The sequence below is a fragment of the Chelonoidis abingdonii genome, chromosome 7 (genome assembly GCF_003597395.2).
Source record: "Chelonoidis abingdonii isolate Lonesome George chromosome 7, CheloAbing_2.0, whole genome shotgun sequence".
In the NCBI taxonomy this organism is placed as follows: domain Eukaryota; kingdom Metazoa; phylum Chordata; order Testudines; family Testudinidae; genus Chelonoidis; species Chelonoidis abingdonii.
In genome coordinates, this window is record NC_133775.1 from 36173649 (window position 1) to 36194610 (window position 20962).

The 20962-nt window shown below is 43.0% G+C and overlaps 1 protein-coding gene across 2 annotated transcripts in view; it reads right to left on the bottom strand.

Moving 5' to 3' along the window:
• Positions 1-20962, bottom strand: part of ALG14 (ALG14 UDP-N-acetylglucosaminyltransferase subunit) — a 45713-nt gene that overhangs the window by 3581 nt on the left and 21170 nt on the right. Inside the window, exon 4 of one of the 2 annotated variants that reach the window (XM_075067801.1) lies at positions 7428-10920. In XM_075067801.1, coding sequence (XP_074923902.1) covers positions 10690-10920 — 231 coding nt within the window. In that variant the 3' untranslated portion in view covers positions 7428-10689. Of the gene's footprint in view, positions 1-7427; positions 10921-17468; positions 18462-20962 lie in introns of those variants that run through there. The other variant, XM_075067802.1, reaches the window with a different exon arrangement.

The following is a 20962-nucleotide window of genomic DNA, read 5'->3' on the forward strand; positions in this document are numbered from 1 at the left end:
TAACTTCGAGAAGATGTGTCCCTGTAGGGGTGCCTCCATCGTCTAAAGGTGACTTCAAAGAACAAAGGATGTGTGCATCCTCAGGAGCCTCGGTGGGCACTTCGCTACTCTGCAGAGTGTCCAATGCCATAGACAATACTGCTCTTGCAACTGTAGTGTCAGACATGGGCGACGGCCCCCCTCTGGCAACAAAGAGTTAGCAATTTAGACCAGAAGTAGGTGGCAATGAGAGTTATCAACACTGATATCGGTGGCCCAGCCGGAGGACCAGGTGGCCACCCGACAAATGTCAGTCCCAAGTGGTACTTTTGCACTAGTGAGAGAGAAGGGAAATTAGCAAGGAGGTATATTTTACAGATTAACTAGATAGAGAAATGTGTCATGGTCTGTGCCTCAATGCCCCTGGAGTGTCTCAAATGTTACGAGATATATGTTTAGTCTGATTAACAGGAGACGCTATTTGCGATCGATGCGAATCGACGATTTTCGAAAGCCTCTGAGTAGAGCATAGCCACGCCCTGGAACAGTCTGCGATAGAGACAAGGAGTCTAGGAGGTTCCGGAAGTGGGTACTTATCTTGTCGCAGATAGATAGAGAATAAGTCCCTACTGCACTTTCAGAGGTGTGTTGCATGCGGTGCTGGCCTCGAAGGAGTTTGCATGTGGTTTCGGGAAACACAGTTAAGGTAAATTGTTATTTGTTCATTGAGATGAATGGATACACAGCGCAATGAACTTGTAAGAAGGGAATTTATTGGGGTTGTAACGATGTTGAGTAATTTTGTGCTGTGAAGATAGAGGGGATATGGTGTGGATATCTGCCATAAGGCCTACTGCTTTATTCTCGCCTGCCTGATCTCGGCGGAAGTAAGAATAAATCCTGGCCACCATAAAAAAAGCTGTTATTTCACAATCGTGACGGTTGCAAAAATCGTGGAGCAGGTGAGCTTAAAGAGGCTCAAAGTGGTATGATGGAGGTTGAATAGCAGTGTACAATACATATAGGACGTGAAGATCCCATCGGAGGGTGATTACCGTATGGATTTACACTGCGGTCAACTGACGCTTAGGCCTGCCCTAAACCCTGATTATAGAGTTGTAGGTTGCCCGGCGTTTCAACCTGGCTGAAACTCGGAATCGCAACGCGTTCCGTTGCGGGCTGCCCAAAGGAGCGGTCTCTGGCTGCCGCGTCTCAGGGGAGCCGTTTGCGGTGCCAAGGGACCGGAGCTCTAAGCGAAGGACCTTCCTGACATGAGAGAGCGTGGTCCCTTGCCTCTGTGCCTTCTGTCATAGCTGCCGGGGCTTGAGGCCAATTTAAGAAAAAGCTGAGGCGAACCTGCGCTTGGTCTGTCAGCACAGAGGGTAGAAGATCTGCGGGCAGACCCCCTACCCCTGTTTAAAGGTCTCTCCTGTAGACTGTTCTGCTTCTGCCCCGCTCCAGGGAGGTGAGCCAACACTGCCCCAAAGCGTTCTGAACATGGTTGGCGCCGTGTGGGAGTGGGTTTGACCTCTCTCATCTCCGAAAGCGCTGCTTAGCTCTCGGCAGTGGTGTTCATTCACACCTGGATATAAGCAGCTGATATCTAGATGTGTTCGCAAGGCACCAATTTGAGATGTTTCATGGGCCTTCTGAACAAAGGGAGGTGGAACGAGCCCCTCCTTGTCTGTTGAATTAGAACATGCAGCAAGTGTCGTATTAGGCTACATGCTGATTCTTGGATTAGGAGGGAGAAGCAGGACGCAAGCATTTCTGTATAGCTCGAATTTCATAAGAACCGTTTATTGCAGGGAGTCTCAGAATGAGACCATAGCCCGTGCGACTGTTTGTGAGAGATATGGGACCGCCCAGCCGTGAGGATGCATTGGTCTCATCATCACGTGTGGAGTCTGAGGAGGGGGACTCTACAGGTTGGTCCAGGGACTGTCCACCATATGAAAGAGCCTTGACCTGGTAAGGTAATGGTTAATTGTTTGTTTATGTGTGCACGTAATCGTTTGTAAACCGTGGCCAGTCCAGCTCGGAAGCACCTTCTGTGAGACATGCATTCTGGACTCACTAAAAGCCGAGGACATGTGCCACGCTCATAAGTATGGAAGCATATCTGTCTGACGGCGGCGACCCCGAGCCTGCTGCGAGCCTTGTAGCCCAGCATTTTTATAGGCATTGGAATCGATCGTCAGTGAAGGAAGATTGCCTCTGCGAGGTTCTGGAGTCGCAAGTGCTCTCGTACGCTCATTCAAAGTCCAGGTATTGGGTAGGACTTAATTGGATTTGTTTCATTAGGTAGCAGGCCTCCAGGGATTTTGAAAAAGCACCTCTGGGTGGCATTTGTCGAGCAGAGCGGCCTCGGCAATGGCAGGCACTGAGGAGGCAACTCGTTAAGGAGTAGGAATAACTTCTTTTTCCGGAGCGTAGGCTGTGGACTACTGCAGGAGCTTGGAGAAAAGGAGGGGGAGTGGAAAGAGACCAGAATTGTGCAGAACTCTGTATTGGTAAGAGCGTTGAGCCGGTAGGGGGTAAAACGAAGAATAACGATCAGTGGGCCTGGTCGTGAATAGTGATGAGAAAAAGCGTCTTTGGTGAAGGCAATGAGGGCTGAAAAACCATTCGCTGCGATTGACCAGGCGGGTTAAGATGTGTGAGAGTAACCATCTTGAACTTTTGCTTCTTGAACGAATGCTGTTGAGCCCCGGAGGTTCGAGGACTCGGTCGCACTCATCACCCATTTTTTCTTTTGTGTAGAATAAGGGCTGAACGCTACGCAATTCCTTTCCCTTGTATGGGCTATTCGGCGAGGACACGAGCCTTGTGCTATTAAGAACACCCCAGCTCAGCTGGAAGGACAAGTATGGTAGCAGTGTGCTACTGCTTGCTGGAGTGTGGCTCGTGAGAAGAGGTGTGCGCTGAAGGGAGGAGGAGTGAGGAGAGAAGCAGAACAAAGGGTTCGCGGGGCCAGACAAGTTAGATTCGCGAAGAGGTGGGTTGTCTGGAATGAGCGACCGTGTTAAGGGAGGTAACCGGGGAGTAGAATACCCCGTTAAGATGGATGATCGCTTCCTAGAAACCCCTACTTGTCTGTCACCGTAGAGGGAATAAAGTCGTGTGTGGCCATCAAGTGTAAAGAGTGGACTTAGACGTGTCCAAGAGATAGCTAAGTGGTGCGAGTGCAGACAGCTGGTGGGAGTTGGGACTCGGAGTGATATACGAGAGACCCTCGACCAAGGTTCAAAATTTGCTTATATGGTTGAGTGAGAGGCCTGGAGAACTCCCAGCACTGTAAGAATCGGTGGAGCAACCGTCTGCGAGTATAAGTGGCAATACTGGTTGTTGGTGTGTTGTTTGTTTTGATCCTGGACTGATCGTTTGCTGAGTAATGCTGACGTATAGAGGGGTAGGACTGTGGTGACAAGCGGTAAGGTTGACTACTTAACTTGCGTCCTTGTTTCTAGGGTTTGGATACTGCCAATAGATGCCTGAAAAGAAGGTTGAACCCTCTTGAGTGGGGCATTGAGTGGGTGGAGAGCGAGAGAGTTTGTGACACGCCTCAATAACTGTGAGATCCTCATATTGGTGCTCGTGAACCTTGCAAGGAAGGAAATGAGTAGAGGAAGCCAATGGAACATCGTGCCAGGAACCCGAACGAATGACCACTAGCTGTAGCGGTTGTTGATCTTGCTGCGGGTATTGGCTGAATCCGAGCTGCTTGGAGAAGCCGTGCAGGTATTGGTATTTGGTATACGGGAAAAACTATAAGCTGTAAACTGTGTTTACTTGATAGTCTGGGATTGTCAATAAAGACTCATGAACTTTGTTATACGTTTCTTATGGTCGACTTTGCTGGAACGCTGAGGATATATAATGGCCAGATTCGAATTGTAACGTTGAAGAGTGCTCACTGCGTATGCGAATCGCCGCAGTCTAGGCATTTGGTCGCTGTCTTTGATTGGCTTGCGGTATGGTGGAAGACAACGTGCTGTTGTGTCCTGGTTGGGCTCATCCACTACCAATGAGTTTGGACACCAGGGCTTGTAAGAAAGGATCAGAGCCCTTAGAGGGAATGAAAGTATTTACGGATCCGCTCGGTTTTCGAAGGTAGGCTGGCTTATGGCTGGAGACCTGCCGAGATGGATTTAGGCAAGTTCTCGATTAAAAGGGCGTGATTAATTTGTAATGCAGTTGATAGACGAAGCGGTTGCAGGATGTCCGTAACTATGTGTTGGACGACGTATATCTCTCTCTAGATTATTACTAGTCACTGGGCAACCACTTTTAAAGAGAAAGTCTTGAGAATTTGGAAAAAATCTGTCATGACGTGGTGGATGGCGGGAAGGGGAAGGAAGTAAGAGCTTCTCAGGTAAGTTTCAGTTGGAGTAGCGTCCAGTTTATATATGGGGTCAGGCAGTGGAGTTCATTGCTCGCTAGGATGGGAGTGTCGCCGAACCAAGTGAAGTCGATGAGTGGATTTGGACATTCGCTGATCCTTAGTGTGTTAAATGAAGAGCTCGTGTGCTTGGAGGTAGAAATGGCTATGAGGTTTGCTCTAGATTCGTTGTCCTGGTGATGGGAACATACGAAATAGGTGGCATGCTCATCAGGGTTTGAGTAGTAACTCACTTCAAGGAGGCGGAGTTTTTTGATGGTCTTCTGAGGGTGGTTTTAAGAACAATTTTGCCTTGTGTCCATCGGAGTGACAGGACTCTGAGGGTGGAATTCAGATTGTACTGTAAACCTACATCACCTGTAGTTCAGACTCTCTCTCCACTGGAGGAAGCTGCTTTGGCCTGAATTATTCGTCAGGGAGAAGCCATCCAAGAAGGGCGATTGCAGTGTAGGTGACACTTAGTAGGTCACTTGAGTGGGTAAACTGCAGAGCTGGGGCGCCGAAGCGAAGCCTGATAGAATTCCTTGTGAGGGAACCCGGGTGACCTATTCTAGCAGATGCTCTCTGCAAAGTTAAGCCTTTTGTGTCTGCCCACGGAATTCCAGATACCTGCAGTTCGTAGGGGCGCAGTTCGTGTATGCGGTGCACCGCTCACGCATGCGTAGCCACTAGTATTAGTGCAGGCCTAGTGCGGGAGTGCCTCAGAGGGGCCGAGTTGGTCGGTGCCGCCTTTCTGCTCGAAGCGTTGCAGCTAATCGAGGCAGGGCAACTGAAAGCCTGTCGCCTCGCACCAGAGCCTCGCGCTTGCCACCGAAAAGCACAGGGCGGTTAGCGCGATACCAGAGGAAGCCGGCTCGTCAAACGTACTCAGGCGGAAACGCTGGTAAGAAAACTGACGAGCTGACAGGAAGAAGTTTATCAGTAATGCTTTGTTTTCAATTGTGAGTGGCTTTTTAGCTGCTCTTCTTCAGTTTTTTGTGAGGCTTAGATGGGTGGCTTAGAGTAGCTGTGTGCTGTGAGAAAGCAGAGTCTGCGCCATGGTCTGGGGAATGCTGAGGGACTCAGGGATTTTTGGAAGTAAAAGAGTTAGCTTTTAACTTCTCTGTCTACTCTAGCTCTAGAGCAGCTTAACCCTTAGTGGCAGTTCAGACATGTTTTTGGGGGACATATGAGTCTCCTCCAAGCAGTTTTATACACCTGCGAGTATGTCATCGAAGTGATGAACAAGGCGATAGCGTCTCCTTACAGATGTGCAGCAGCAAGTTAAAGGCGTGATGGAGCCAGGCATATTTGAAGCTTGCTGACAGAACGACGAGAATTTTTTTTTTTAATATAGAGAAAGGCTCCTCAAAAGTGTAGCACTAATTACAGACTACTATTGTTAAGTAATGTGAAATTGGGAAAAAAATTCAAATAAAATGAGTCTGCGTGAGCTTCCGTGTCTCCAAGCCGTTCAACAAGGGGCGGCGGGTCAAGTTAGAGAAGGAAAAGACGGCTTAAACTCACCTTTATGTAACTATTGTTGTCGTGTGTAGATGTGTCTCGAAACCAATATCCATCCACTTTAGGTGATATCTAGTGTGCTGAAGTTGAGGTCTTGTGCACGCCGCGTGGCACGTTTCGTCGGAGACTTTACTTCCTTCCTTAAGCAGACTATTTCCGAGATGAGGTTGGACAGTGGGCCGCCGCTGTGGGAGTGGCGACATGTCCTTCATGGTGCTTGGAATATACGCCTGCCACCCAGCGCCTTTCAGTCCTTCTTGCGGACTACTCTGACAGTGATGGGGAAGAGTGTAGGTAGGCGGCGGGCTAAGCTCGTGCAATGAGAAAATGCAGCAACCTGAATCTCGAAAGAACGACAGTTCAAAGTGTGAGTAACCGTTCTTTCGTGTGTGCGGAGAGTGGTTGCTCAAGCCATTCCAGTGGTGATTCCCAAGCCTTATTGGTGGAGACGAGAAGGTCGAGGAGAGTGGGGGGGGGTGGTGGGGAGAGGTGGGGTAGAGATAGAAAGAGAAAGAAGAGAACGGTGCGCGGAGGGCGTGGAGCTAACCCGAGTGGGAGGGGGCCCGTCGGAGGGGCGGGCGGGGGGTCGTTGGGGGAGGTAGGGTCGCGTACGGAACACCTGTGAAGGGTGAAAGGACCCTGGGTCGGATGAGATACTATCCGCATAAAATTGCAAAAGCGCTGGAGCCAGATCAGCCCAAGGGGTCGTTTCCGCAGCATTCTCCCCGGATTGACTTGTAAACCAGAGATAATGGAAGCAATAGGTATGACCAAGGACCATGGAGTCTGCGTAGCTGAGATCTCGTGGGTAGCGCTTTACAATGAGTCAGCAGGCGGCAGACGAAGTCTGAGAACCCTGTCGTTGGTAGATTAGTGGCTAGTGATGTTGGCTTGGGGATAAGATTGAGTCAAATATATTCATAACAAGTGCTCTCGCAAAATTGCAGCTCAGTAAATCACCAGAAGATGAGATCCTTCTGAGAGGAAAACAGGAGGCCTTTCCTTTGTCTGCTACCTTGCACGACCGAGTTCTGCGTCGCTGCTTAGGAAACAGGTTTGACACTCAACATAATAAAGGAATAAAACTGTATAACTGTATACACAAGAACTACGAGTAGCTAGGGAAGCGGAGGTCAGCTAAGCTGCGCTCCACTGTTCCAACGACCGACACAGGCGGTAAGAAGGAACTGAAGGGCGGCTGGGTCGGCAGGCATATATATCCGGCACCATAGCGGCGCCACTCCAGGGAGCGCCCTGCCGACCCACCGAGTGTTGCTAGGGTAAAAGTCTTCCGACGAATGTGCACGCGGCGTGCACACACTTAACTGGAATGGATATGAGCAATCACTCGAAGAAGAACTGAGGGTACCCGCCGCGCATGCTCACTAGTGACATACTCAGAGTGAGTGACAGGTTCTAAGCATGCGTGGCCGGCAGGAGTACTGCTGTAAAAAATCTCCGATCAAAGGCGCAGGGGCACACCGACACCTAGAGTGGAGCACCCACAGGGACATCTCTCGAAGAAGAACAACTGTTTTGTTACACCCGTGAACTACAAACAAAAGGTGAGAATGCTCATATACTTCAGCTCTGCAGGGTTTTTTGAGAACTAGAACAGTCATTTGATGTTTGTGTTTGTTTGTTTTTTGTTTTTCTTTGAAAAGATTTGTACACTCCTCTTTGCTGGAGCTGGTATGATTACTAAAGCAATCTTTGTTGAAGGCTTCAGAGTTAAGCTGGGGTCTTTCCCCTCCTGGCTGTCATCTTCATGCAGTTCAAGCTTTAGACTTCTGGGACATTCCTGATACTGTGCAGCAGGGTTTCACTAAAGCCTTTGTTGTTCTTTTCAAGATAGCTGGAGGCTTGAGTCCCCTGTAAGCTGGGCAACTGAACTGGAAGCAAGGACTTGTCTTAAGCAGTTTGAAGAAGGTGATATTCCTCAAGATCTGGCCTAGAGACTGAAGCAGTTCATTTTTCATGAAAACCTGGAGTGAACCTCTTATACCAGAGCATTTAAATGGGAATTTACAAGTAGATAGAGGCTAGTGATTTTCTTTAATTCCAACAACTCTCATTTAAAGTGCAGATGAATACCACTGTTTGAAACTATGGTCCTGTTTAAAGGCAGATTCTCACAGTTCATCCACACAGGGTTTGATGATCCACACAGAGGGCTAAATCCTGCCCTGGGCAGTGCTGGAAACGGGAACAAGGTTGTTCATAATACACCCACCAGTTCACAACTCCTACTCACCAGAGGATTCCATGGGGTGAGCTTGTCAGAGATGTGGTGGGGTACAGTTTTCTGCTGCTCTAAACAGGAATAGCATGTGACCCCAGCAGTACATGGTCCTGATTTTTTTTTGATTTTTTTTGTGTGTGTGGTGCACACACATGCTCACACACGCACACGACCTATCCTCTAGTCATCAGATCATACTGCCTTGAGGACATGGTGCATAAGAGGGAACATTCATTGAGTCCTTTTGTGGGCTTTTAAGCTCTAGGGCAGAAGTCCCCGAAGTTTGGAGCACACACCCCTGGGGGCCATGGAGGAACATTTGGGGGCATAGCAGGACCTAGGCCAGCCCCCACGGGGGGTGGGGGAATGGAAGAGTATCACCCAGCCACTCCCTGCCCCCAGCTCTGCTCCTGTCCCACTTTGACACATCCCTCACTCCCACCACCACACCTGGCCCCATCCTCAACCTGGGCATGGCTCCAATCCTGGCCTGACCCTGGCCCCACTCCCAGTCTCTGTCCATGTCTGCCCCCACTCACCCTAGAGCTGTGGCCCGCTCCTGGCCCTGGGGGGTGGTTGATATGGATGGGGGGGGACATAACCATCAAAAGTTTGGGGACCGCTGCTCTAGGGAGAGAGCCTGCACTCCTGCTTTTAGAGAGAGTAGAGCAAGAGGGTCCCTATGCCCTCTTTCCCCCCTCCACTCGAGTGCCTTACTACAGTGGAGGGTGCCATTCAGCTCACAGAATAAGTTAGGTATTGCGTCTATAAAACAAAGTGGTTTTAGCCATAATAAAACAGCATCTCCCTTCTTACTAATCTACAACTGTGCAGAAAGTCCTGATAACATGGTCCTCATTCCAGTTAGTAAGGGAAAAACTTACACACATCAGCATAATTCACATCAGGTCATTTTCAAGGACCTAAGTGGTGATTCATACAAACTGCACAAAGATGTCTTCATACAAATCTCTAAGCCATTAGCACTCCTTTCATGTTAGTCATTGTCCATGTTAAGACCCTGTGAAATATAGAGGGTTCTGAAACACATTTGTGACCAAATTAATGGAATCTTTGCAAGTATATTCCTACCCCAGTTAAGAACTATTAAACCTGCTGATGGGATGCAACACTTGGCACTCATACAGGACTTGGCATACCAGGATACCATTTTTTCAGGGAACAGGTTAAATGTCCCTTCACATCCTTATTTCCAAAAAGTAGCACCACTATTTCTGTGGAAACAAACCAATCCCTGCTCCAGTTACCAAAATAACCTCCATGACATTTTTGACCTCTGGCGTAGTTGAAAAGGCCTCAGAACTTTATTCTCACTTGGTTGCTTGAGGAGCTGCTGCTTAGCCTCCTTGTAGTCAGTTCATACAGTCTCTATAAAGCATTTCCACTCTTCTATGAGCTTTCTTCCCTGTATGTGTTTCTCTAGCCAGAAACATACGTGTGTATATACACAGATGACAGATGTGTTTATATTGCTTTATGCATGGAACATTGTATAAGACTACATTTTGCCAGATGAACTTGAAAGACTAAAGTACACTTACACATACTTCGTTCTCCCACAAAATAAATTTTTAAATTTTGCCTCATATGAAGTGCCATTTTCCACAAAAAAACCCTTCTTTATTAAATGTGCATTGTACTGCTGAAAGAGATTCTTTTCTTAAACAGACAAAACAAAATATACAGAAATCAAATTCACCAACCGAGAGAGGTATTCCCCCCGACTTCTGTCACCATTATTAATACTCATTTTAGTTTTACACATGTGGCAGCAAACTGGGCCAAAACAGCTCAATATTCCACGGTGACAGTTTTGTCTGCGACGTAAAGCTGCGAAGGGTATTTATATGCACATTTTGAAGCGTGTATCTTTTGACTATACAAATACTGCATCTGTCTCATGATGTTTGTCTACTTATTTATCTTAATTTAAACAAGAGGTGTGTTTTTGAATAGTAGCTTTGACAAATCAAGAGGAAAAATTATGCTGGTTTAATGTCCAAGGTTGAGTGCTAATTGTAATAAAGCCTACTTAATATAACTGTTTTCTTTATATTCCAAAGATTCGCTAGGGACTTACTTTGCTGCTTGCATACAGGAAACAGTCTGTTGTATTACAACAAGCCCATGTTTCTTACCCTTTAGAATACTACAGAAGGTTTCCTTTATAGGAAATGTTACAATTCAGACAAACTCTCATATTTATTTGTAGACAAATCTTCCTGTTTGTGTCACAAGACAATTAGGTGAAACCAGGCACTGAGAAGATTCAATGCTATTCCCTTACAAGTGTGAAGGGAAGCTGGTGAATAAATCCACATGATGGCAATAAATGTGTATGCAGAAATATATTTTTTTCCTTAATGTAACTCTTTATTGCAGTCTGCTTTCAAGTCTTGGCTGTTTGACTTACACATTTCATTTGCAACAACCAGAAAATCTCAAATCAAGAACCTGTGGAAAAAATAAATATAATCCTTTAACTGTCAAGAGCAGCTACCTGCAGAAATGTGAATTCATTATAAATAAAAATTGCCTTTTGTCATACTATTCGACCAAGATATATAGACTTGGGATATTTTTCCTTCAGAGCAGGCCACTGAACAATGAAGTAATCCGAAAAGTAGTAAAGAATTTTTCCAGACAGGGATAAAGTTTCCACTCGGCAGATGCTCTCTACATACACAATGATAACTTTCTTTAGTGCCAGTGTCTCAAGAAGAAGGGCAGATATACAGATGGGAACACATGTTCCTGGTCCATTGCATAATATCTAAAATAAAATATTTTAGAACAAAAGTCAAATATCAGATTTTCTTATACTGTATAGAGACCTTACATATTTCCATAAACAATGTTTATAAAAATAGACATTAAAATTAAACAAATAAGCAAAGGCAAATTTACATAAAGTTTACAACAAAACAAACAGCTGCCAAAAAACATATTTTAAATGTCAAATGTGGTGAGGTGGGAGGTGTTGCTTCTTTCCTAGAAGGGGCTTTTTTGCGTAGGGATCAAAATTCAATAGCTTTCAGGAACACTACAGCAAACCATAGCGGTCAAATACTGGCCTCAGGCAGAGCTTTCATTGATGACAACGTAAGTTCCATGCATGGGCTTAGGGCACAATCAATAACGCCTGAAGAGTTTAATTAGGATTTCTTAAAACTGGTAATACAGTTACAAACCTCCCGAATTTTGACCCTGAGTCAGCAAAACACTTAGTATATGCTTAAATGCTTTGCTGAAGTGGGGCTTTTATCAAGGCTTTTTAGCTGATCTGCTGAATTATTGGGGGTTTTCTAGTAAGCACTTGGGAGTTTTTACCAAAACTTGTTACCATTATGTTCTTTTGTAGCTACCTGCATATAATTAATAATAATGCTTTGCACTTTTCATCAGAAGATTTCAGTGCATTACAAACATTAATTACTCTAGTGAAGTAAAGATTATTTCTATTTTACAGATTGGTAAAATGAGGAACAGGGAAGTTAAAGCCAACATTTTCAAACTAGAATGCCTTTAGGCATCTAACCTACATTTAGTTTCCTAAGTAGCCTGATTCCAGGGGTGGGGGTCAGGGTTACTAAACTGAATGAGACTGTTATCAGCACATTTGGAACAGTTGCAGATTGTTTGGTAAATAATGGAGACACTGTGTTTTATTATGGCTAAAACAGCTTTATTTCCCTGGGATGTAATATAAAATAGGAATAATTTTCGATAATAGGGTCACATAATCTGTGTTATAGACTCAGTCCTGCATTTCTCACACCTGTGGGTGCTCAGTACATTTTAGAACAGTCCACTTTTATTTAAGTAAATAAATAAACTTTAACTACTTAAAGTTTGGCACCTAAATATCAATATAGGTGCCAAACTTTAGGCACTCAGGTGTGAAAATTTTGGCCAAAAGTGACTTGGATAAGATCAAACAGCTGTCCCACAGCCAGGAACACGGAACCTGGGAGTCTTGGCTCCCCATCCCCTGCTCCAGTCAGCAAAACTAATTAAAAAGCACATGCAACTCCCATTAATTCAGCACTCTCAGGATCAGACCCTTAAAGTTTGTGTGAAATAGGCACTTAAATTTTGTTTTCCCAGCTCTCCAACTCTTAAAGACTATTTTGGGTAGAAAGTTACATACAGTAAATTTGATAGACATCTGGTAGTCTTTGGATGACACAGTTTAGGACAACATTTTCTCATGGAACTCAGCCACCAAGCTTATAAGCAAAATAAATGAATGTCACTTTTTAGTGTGGTTCTTGAAGAAATAAATTATTCACATTTGAGTTTCATTAAACTTTATTTATAGTGGGGAAAGACAGTTTAATGGGTAACACTTTTTATACTCTGTAAATCTTTGAAATAGTAAGTCAGAAGTACTGAGTATTACGCAGTGCCCCAATTCACCATGAAATATTTTTGTTACATGTCACCAGTAACAAAATACCAACATATTTGTATAATAAAATTAAACTGCAATTCTTTTCATACCAGCCCATATTTGGTTAAGATGAGATTCAGCTGAGAACAATTCTGCACATCTGATTTTTTAAATCAAAATAATATGCCGTACTTTGAAAGCTGCTGCTGCGCTAGATATCGAGTATTTATGCCAGGAATTGAAAATCCACTCTCCAAATTGTTGAGAATGAATGTTGAAGTATAATTTCTACAGAATTTAAGCTTTCATTTAAAAAAAAAATTCTACCCCCTAATGGTTACAAAGAAAATCTTCCAAATGTGAATTAAGTGTAAACTGATACTCTCTCCCTAAGTCTGCACACAGACACAAGGCTTGTCTACACTAGCACTTTACAGTGCTGCAACTTTCTCACGCACAGGTGTGAAAAAAACATCCTCCTAAGTGCAGCAAGTTTCAGCACTGTAAAGCGCCAGTGTAAACAGTGCCCCTGCACGGGTAGCTACATCTCTCATGGAGGTGGGTTTTTTTAGAGCGCTGGGAGAGCTCTCTCCCAGCACTCTGTCGTGACTACACCAAGCCTTGTTAGTGTTGCCATGTAGACTAGCCCACAGCATCGCAACAGGAGCATAATCTGGTAAATTTCATCTCTGCTATTCAGAATTCTAAGAACAGCAGTGAAACAGTCCAAGATCACTTCGGCTTAATACTACTTTACCTGTTTTTAGACATTTTCTATGGCTGTTGAAAGGCATCAAGCTGGACCTGTAGTCTCCCCCTCCCCCCTAACTAGTGCAGAGTGAACTCTGACACATGGCAGCCACTGCAAATGAAAGCTGCTTTAGTGTAAGTGAATGCAACAATGTATTAGAATGAATGACATTTACTAACTAAAACACAGAAAACAGCTCACAACCATACAAGGATTAAATGTCAGACAAAGGGCTAAAACAAAAACCAACAAAAGCAGAGAACTTGTGAGTTATTATATTTAGTTTATTTTTTCTAATTTATACCTTTAATTACATATTTCAGCACTTCTGATGTTCATAAAATTCAGTAATCAAAAGAAGGACAACAAAGTCCCTACAACCTTAGTAGAAATTTGAAAAATTACTGCAAGATTGTTTTGCATAAGGCCTTTCAATAGCTACCGGTCTCTTATTTCTGTTAGAAAATTCCACAGAGTTTGCTCTTTGTGAGCCTGACAACATCAGAGAAATTCATTGCTTTTCTGTATTCTGAGACAGAGTCTGCTCCATGGCAGGGAAATACTCATCATAACTTGGAGGCAGTGTACAAAGGTGAATTGAAGACAACTGTGCACTCAGCTCTGAGGCTGTCTAGTTGCTTGACTAGCTCCTGGCATAAGAACATAAAAGCTGCTATATTGGGTCAGACCATGGTCCATCTTGCACAGTATCCTGTCACCAACACAGCTTCAGGGGAAGTGTACAGAACATGGCAATTATGGAGTGATCCACGCATCTTCCTTCCACTCCCTGCTTCTGGTAGTCAGACGTTTAGGATTGCCCAAGCTCAGGGTTGCATCCCTGACCATCTTGGCTAATAGTCATTGAACATATCCAGTTCTTTTCTGAACCCAGTTATACTTTTCGCCATTACATCTCATGGCAATGAGTGCCCCAGATTAGTTGTGCACTGTGTGAAAAAGTACTTCCTCTTGTTTGTATTAAACCTGCTGCCTGTTAATTTCATCAAGTGACTCATTTTTTGTAGTGCATGAAAATGTAAGTAATACCTTTTCCCACGCCATTCATGATTTTATAGACCTCTATCGTATCCCACTCTTAGTCATCTCTTTTCTAAACTAAACAGCCCTAATCTTTTTAGTATCTCCTCGAATGGATGCCACTCCATACCCTTGATCACCCTTATTGCTCTTCTTCAAACTTTTTCCACTTCCACTATATTTTTTTGAGAGGGAGCAATCAGAACTAGACACAATATTAAAGGTGTGGGCACACTATGGATTTATGTAGTGGCATTATATTTTCTATCCCTTTCCTAACAGTTCCTAACATACAGGTAGCCTTTTTGACTACTGCTGTGCACTGAGCAGAAGTTTTCAGAAAACTATCCACTGTGACTCCAAGAGCTCTTTTTTGGGTGGTAACAGATAATTTAGAACCCGTCATTGTGTGCATCTAGCTAGCTAGCTAGCTAGCTGGGATTCTCCCCCCACACCACACAGTGCATTTCTTTGCACTTAACACTGAATTTCATTTGCCATTTTGTTGCCCGCTCACCTAGTTTTGAGAGATCCCTCTGTAAGTCCAAAGCAGAATGCAAGGAGTTAACTATCTTGAATAATTTCATTCATTTGCAGTGGTGTTTTTAGCATTTTGGTTCCAGGATATTAGAGAGACAAGGTGGTGAGGTAATACCTCCCTTCTTATCCCATAGCTTCTTAATTTCCTTAAGAGCCTTTGGTATCTTGTCAAAGGCTTTCTGAAAATCCAAGTACATTATATTGATTGGATCACTCTTTTCCACGGCCTGTTGACTCCCTCAGAGAATTCTAATAGATTGGTGAGGCAGGATTTCCCTTCACAAAAGTCGTGTTGCGTCTTCCCCAACAAATCGTGTCTAAGCATCTAACAATTCTGTTCTTTACTATTATTTTGACCAATTTGCCCAGTACTGAGCCTAAGTTCTCTGGACTGTAAGTGCCAGGATCTCCCCTGAAGCCCATTTTTTAAAATTGGCATTATGCTAGCTACCTTTCAGACATCTGGTACAAACGCAAACTTCAGAGCTAGGTTACATACTACAATTAGTAGTTCTTCAATTTCATATTTTGGTTCCTTCAGAACTCTTGGGTGAATACCATCTGGTACTGGTAACTTATTACTATTCAGTTTATTTATTTGTTCTAAAATCTCTTCTATTGACACATCAGTTTGTGACAGTACTTCAGATTTGTTACCCACATCAGAGTTATTCTTTCTGGGCTTCTCCCTCACATCTTCTGCAGTGGAGACTGATGCAAAGAATCCATTTCGCTTCTCCATGAGGGCCTATATGACTTAGAGTAGGCATCAGACTTTTCCCATTTATGCTAAGTGATCATGGACCCTAAGGGATGTTATAGCAACTGGGGATAAGCCAGGCCTAAGAAAGCATTGGCCATGCCTCCTTTTCCCAATTCACTGCTTGCACAACTAACCAGGACAGGAGTGAGGTGGCAGAAGAGTGCTATAGTGTCTCTGTTACCCAAAGATTCCAGACTTCTTTGTGCCATCAGGGTGATACAAAGCTAACTCAATGTATAAGTGCCTAAATATCTTTAAAAAAAAATCTAACCCTAAGAGCTGAACTGTCACTGAAAGTCAATAAGACTTGTATTCCTAAGTCATTTTTGAAAATGAGACTGAGGCTCTTATGAAAATGTTACCCTTTGTCTTAAAATTTGTCTGTAAAGTACCTAATATAGTTTTAATGTTATAGTGATTATTATAAAGATACAGCCTAGGGTGAAAGAGTTAAATCTTAATGACAAGTCAGATATTCACTTCTATAAATTTGATATTTGATCACTGCTTATTAAATACTGTAAAATACGTAACTATCACAACACATTACATCATGCCGGTGCAACAAAATAGCAAGAGATCAAGACGAAATACTACTCTTTAACCTTGAAAAACAGTATCCTCATGGATGGATAAAGCAATGTCATGCTCTATCATTTTATTATAAATGAAAAATGCCTGTCAATTGGTTCATTGTTTTAATGCTAATTTTGACATGACACACTCATCTGCAGTGAAACCTTATCACTGGAAAATAAAAAATAAAAGGACAATTTAACAAGAGTTTAAAGGTAATCTGCAAAGGGAAAAATAGGCCTGGGTCTTTTGCTTCATTATAATTAACAGTGGAGGCCTGAAAGGTTGTTTTTTATCTGCTGTGTTTTGGTTTTTATATTAGAAATTTCTGTAGGGCCTATTTAGACTGGAAAACTGTAGAATTACTGGGAAAAAACCCCAGACTATCTCTGAAGAACCAAGAGAATGAAAGCTGAGAATCTGTGCAAAGAACTGACTTTGTTAGACTATTTAAAAATTCCTTGATTTCGTTGACACAGTTCAATAACAAATTGATGTCCAGAGGGGGTGGGGAGGGGACAACAAAGTATTTGCTGAATCTTTAACACCACAGCCATTTCAGTTACAGTGTGAAAGCTCACAAACTTCTGAGATCCTCCCATCGGCCTCCAGCAATGCTAGGGAAGTCCCAAATTGACATTCCTGATATTCTAAAGGTAAAAAACAAGCGCAGGGGGAGGGAAGGAAGGCAATAAGAAACGAAGGGGGAAAAAATCCTATTTTTATACATAATAAAGAATCAAAAAAGACAAAATCCCAGTTATTGTTTTAAAAGAGCCTTTGTGTCTGCATTTAAAAAATAGTAAGAAAAGTTTCAAGTACAAAAAGGAACAAGAAGTCAGCAAGAAAAAAATAGGGCCTTTAAAAATATTACTAATTTGTCATAGGGTATGGCTCCACTTGCAGCTGTACAGTGCTGCCACGGGAGCGCTCCCGTGGCAGTGCTTTGAAGTGCACCAGCACTGCAGGTACTCCACCTCCCCGTGGAGATTAGTTTACAGCACTGGGAGCTGCACTCCCAGCGCTGCGGCACTGTTTAACTGGCGCTTTACAGCGCTGTAACTTGCTGCGCTCAGGGGGGTGTTTTTTCACACCCCTGAGTGAGAAAGTTGCAGTGCTGTAAAGCGCCAGCGTAGCCAAGGCCACAGACTGACAGACAGGGACTGCTTTAAAAGTGTTTAGTTGTTTGTCTCAGTATTCTCAAAGGAGGACTGCTAAGAAATGCCAAAAAAAACAGTTTCCACAGAGAAAAAGAAGAGAAATACCAAAATAAACCAGGATCCTCAATGAGATCAAGAAACTAGAATGACTGAAAGTGACCAAACCTCTTAGCCCACAGCATTTTTCAGTGGAGGGCTTTCACATTCACTTATGGAACTCACTTCTTCAAACAGATCACCAGAGCCACAGTTTAGTGGCCTTTAGGGCCCACTGTAAGGTGCAACTGGCTAGCTAGACTCTGGAATTAATTTTCAAAAGACAGATATCCACCAGAGAAGGCAGTCACTGTCCTAAAGCAGCTGCAGTCTGCCATTTGTGTGCAGTATTATTGTGTTCAGTTTATTTTAACTGCATGTTTTTAACTAATGAGGCACCCATATGCTGTACTGTTGGGAGCTGTATAAAAATACTTAAATAAAAAGTTTTATAATATGTAACAGCAAATTACAATATGTGGAGCTTACAAAAAATAGCATTAGGAAGTATTTTTCACTATGGTGGGAAAAAGTAAACCTTTCATAAAGCATGTACTCGAAATAACAGTAAACAAACAAAATTCCATAATACATACATAGAGAAAATGAATATGGATCAGAAGACATTATGGCACAAATGAAACTGCATTCAGAACACTGTATGTGGATCAGGTCATATTATCATCAGAAGGATGATTCATAAATGGCAGAAAGATTGCAGAGGTTAATTAGAGTGCTCCAGGAATTCAACAAATCTCAATTATTATTTCGGGGTAAGTGTGGTCTGCTATAAGACACCAGTTGCTCGAATGCTGATTTTTAGTGGCAATCTTAAGTGCAGACAGGGACATGTCTCTTCTTTGTCACATTCTCTAAGTCATCCTTCAGCATGTCCCCAAGGTTCTGAATGGCATCTTAGCCGAGCCTGTATGTGAATGATCTCCTGCTTAGAAATCCCAGGAAATTCTAGATCAGTTTGTAGACCTAGTTTAGAGGATGAGGGCCTGTCTTCCCTCAAAGTAAACATTATCGTATTGGACTGCTCCCTAGCCTCCTATTCCAAAGAGAATAAAGGATAATAAAACCTAAAAACTGTATATACGTGTGCTTGCTTGACAACGACCCTACAATTGAACTTTAAAAACCACAATTCTCAATGTGGCTTTCATTAGTATGGATCAGAAACTTTGAAAAAGATATTTTTGAGGTAGTTAAATGTGACTTTTGTTATATGCATATAAGCATGCTCATAAGATAGCAATTGATATGCTACATATAAAAACTATGTGATGTGAGCAAAAGTAAACCACTAATTATTTTCATGAGGTAGAGGATGAGTGAGATAGATTTAAACCTAGAAAGAAGTTAAATCTAGAGGCTGACCATAGGACCAGGAGCCAGGAACTCAGCTCTAACCTTAACCCCAACATTGTCTCCTTCTGGAGACCTGAGTTATGCCATTGGTAATGTTGTTGTAAGAACTGGTCAACAATGGTAAAGTGACTCAAAGACTTTAAGGTCAGAAGGGACCATCATGATCATTTAGTCTGCCCTCCTGCACAGTTCAGGCTACAGAACCTCACCCACCCACTTCTGTCATAGACCCCTAAGCTCTGGATGAGTTACTGACATCCTCAAATCATGGTTTAAAGACTTCAAGTTAAAGAGAATTCACCATTTACACTAGTTTAAACCTGCAAGTGACCTGTGCCCCATGCTGCAGAGGAAGGCAAAAAAACCCCTCAGTCTCTGTCAATCTGATCTGGGGGAAAATTCCTTCCCAGCCCCATATATGGTGATCAGTTAGACCCTGAGCATGTGGGCAACACCCAACAGGCAGATACTACAGAGAATTCTTTCCCCGGTAACTCAAGAGCCCTCTCCATCTAGTGTCTCATCTCTGGGCATTGGGGATTTTTGCTACTGGCAGCTGCTAATGGACCACATGACATTGTAGGCAGTCCCATCATACCATCTCTTCCATAAACTTACCAAACTCAGTCTTGAAGCCAGTTAGGTTTTCTGCCCCCACTGCTCCCCAGTGCTTTGAAGCTGAAAAGGTCTATATATGTGTAAAATGTTTAAAAAAAAGAACAGAAGACTCCTCCATGTTTTAGTAAATCCTGGGAGAGAACTTAGTCTTAATTTTGTGTGGTAAACTTTCCTTCCTTTTTTATACTGTGCAACTTACACAGCTGACCTTTTTCCTTTTCCTACTTTGGTTTTTCTTGTATACGTTAAGTGTTTTTTATCTAAAAAAGGATAATAGTAGATCAGACATAATATAAAAACAGTACAGTACCAGACAAACTATTGGGGGGCGGGGATGCTTTGGCACATAAAACAAGTTACCAGATTCCTCTTACTAGCAGGATCACACACAGTGCACTTGTTCAAAAAGTGAAAAATAGGAAAGACTTACCACAAAGATCTAATGAGAATCATGACATTAGGAACAATAACTTATTGTCCATCATAGCAACTTGCTCAAGTGCTATGAACTTAAGACATTTTGAACATGGTACAGAAAATGGAAAATCTTAGCTAAGTGAAATAAAGGTCTCCTTTCATACAGTTTCATTGTGTGAGCATTTATCTACGTTTGTTATGGTGAACTTAACTAGCTTAAGAACTGGGCATTTTACAATGCTTAATTATTTCTAAGGTATTGTACTTGGATATAAAAATATAGGTCAAGATTTTGAGAAGTGACTTGTGATTTTGGTTGATACAACACTTTAAAGCAGTGGTTCTTAACCTTTACTGCAGCCTGCACCCCTTTGGTTCTCAAAATATGTTCTCGCACCCCTTATAAAAAATCATTGAAGTAGGTCAGTTCTTTAAACCTAGATATATTTTTTGTTTGTATATCACAGTAATTGTTAAAAAACGTATAATGTTAATACATAGGTTTGATGAAACAAAGTAGTTGTACTCACATGCCTGTGCTTAATTTTTGACGATTTACCCTCTAAAAAAAATCTGGCATGTCTCGCACCCCCAGAAAGGGCATCTCGCACCCCCTGGGGGTGCATGCACCTCAACTTAAGAACCACTGCTTTAAAGGGATGTAATTTTCAAAAAGTGATGAGCACTGAGCTCTAAAAATCAGGCCCCTCTAAGATGTCTCAAGTTTGACAACAAAAATCACTAGTCACTTTTGAAAATCTTAGCCATAGAATCTGTCTGGAAAGGATTAGATTTAATCTACCAAAAATGCCTTTTTTTTTTTTAAACCAAGCACCTGAGCTGGAAAGGTACTGAGTGCCTCCTGAGAGTTGTTTAGCATACTCAACTCCTAATGACTTCAGGATAGGTTGCTGAACTCTGCTCCCTAACACAAAGCACAAGCTAAAGGGCTTTGCCATGAGCTCAAGGCAAGGTATGAAAGGAGACATTATCTTCCTCACAACTAAGGCCTGGTCTACACTACGCGTTTAAATCGGTTTAATGGCTGTTAAATCGATTTAACGCTGTACCCATCCACACGACGTTGCCATTTATATCGATATAAAGGGCTCTTTAAATCGATTTCTGTACTCCACCCCGACGAGA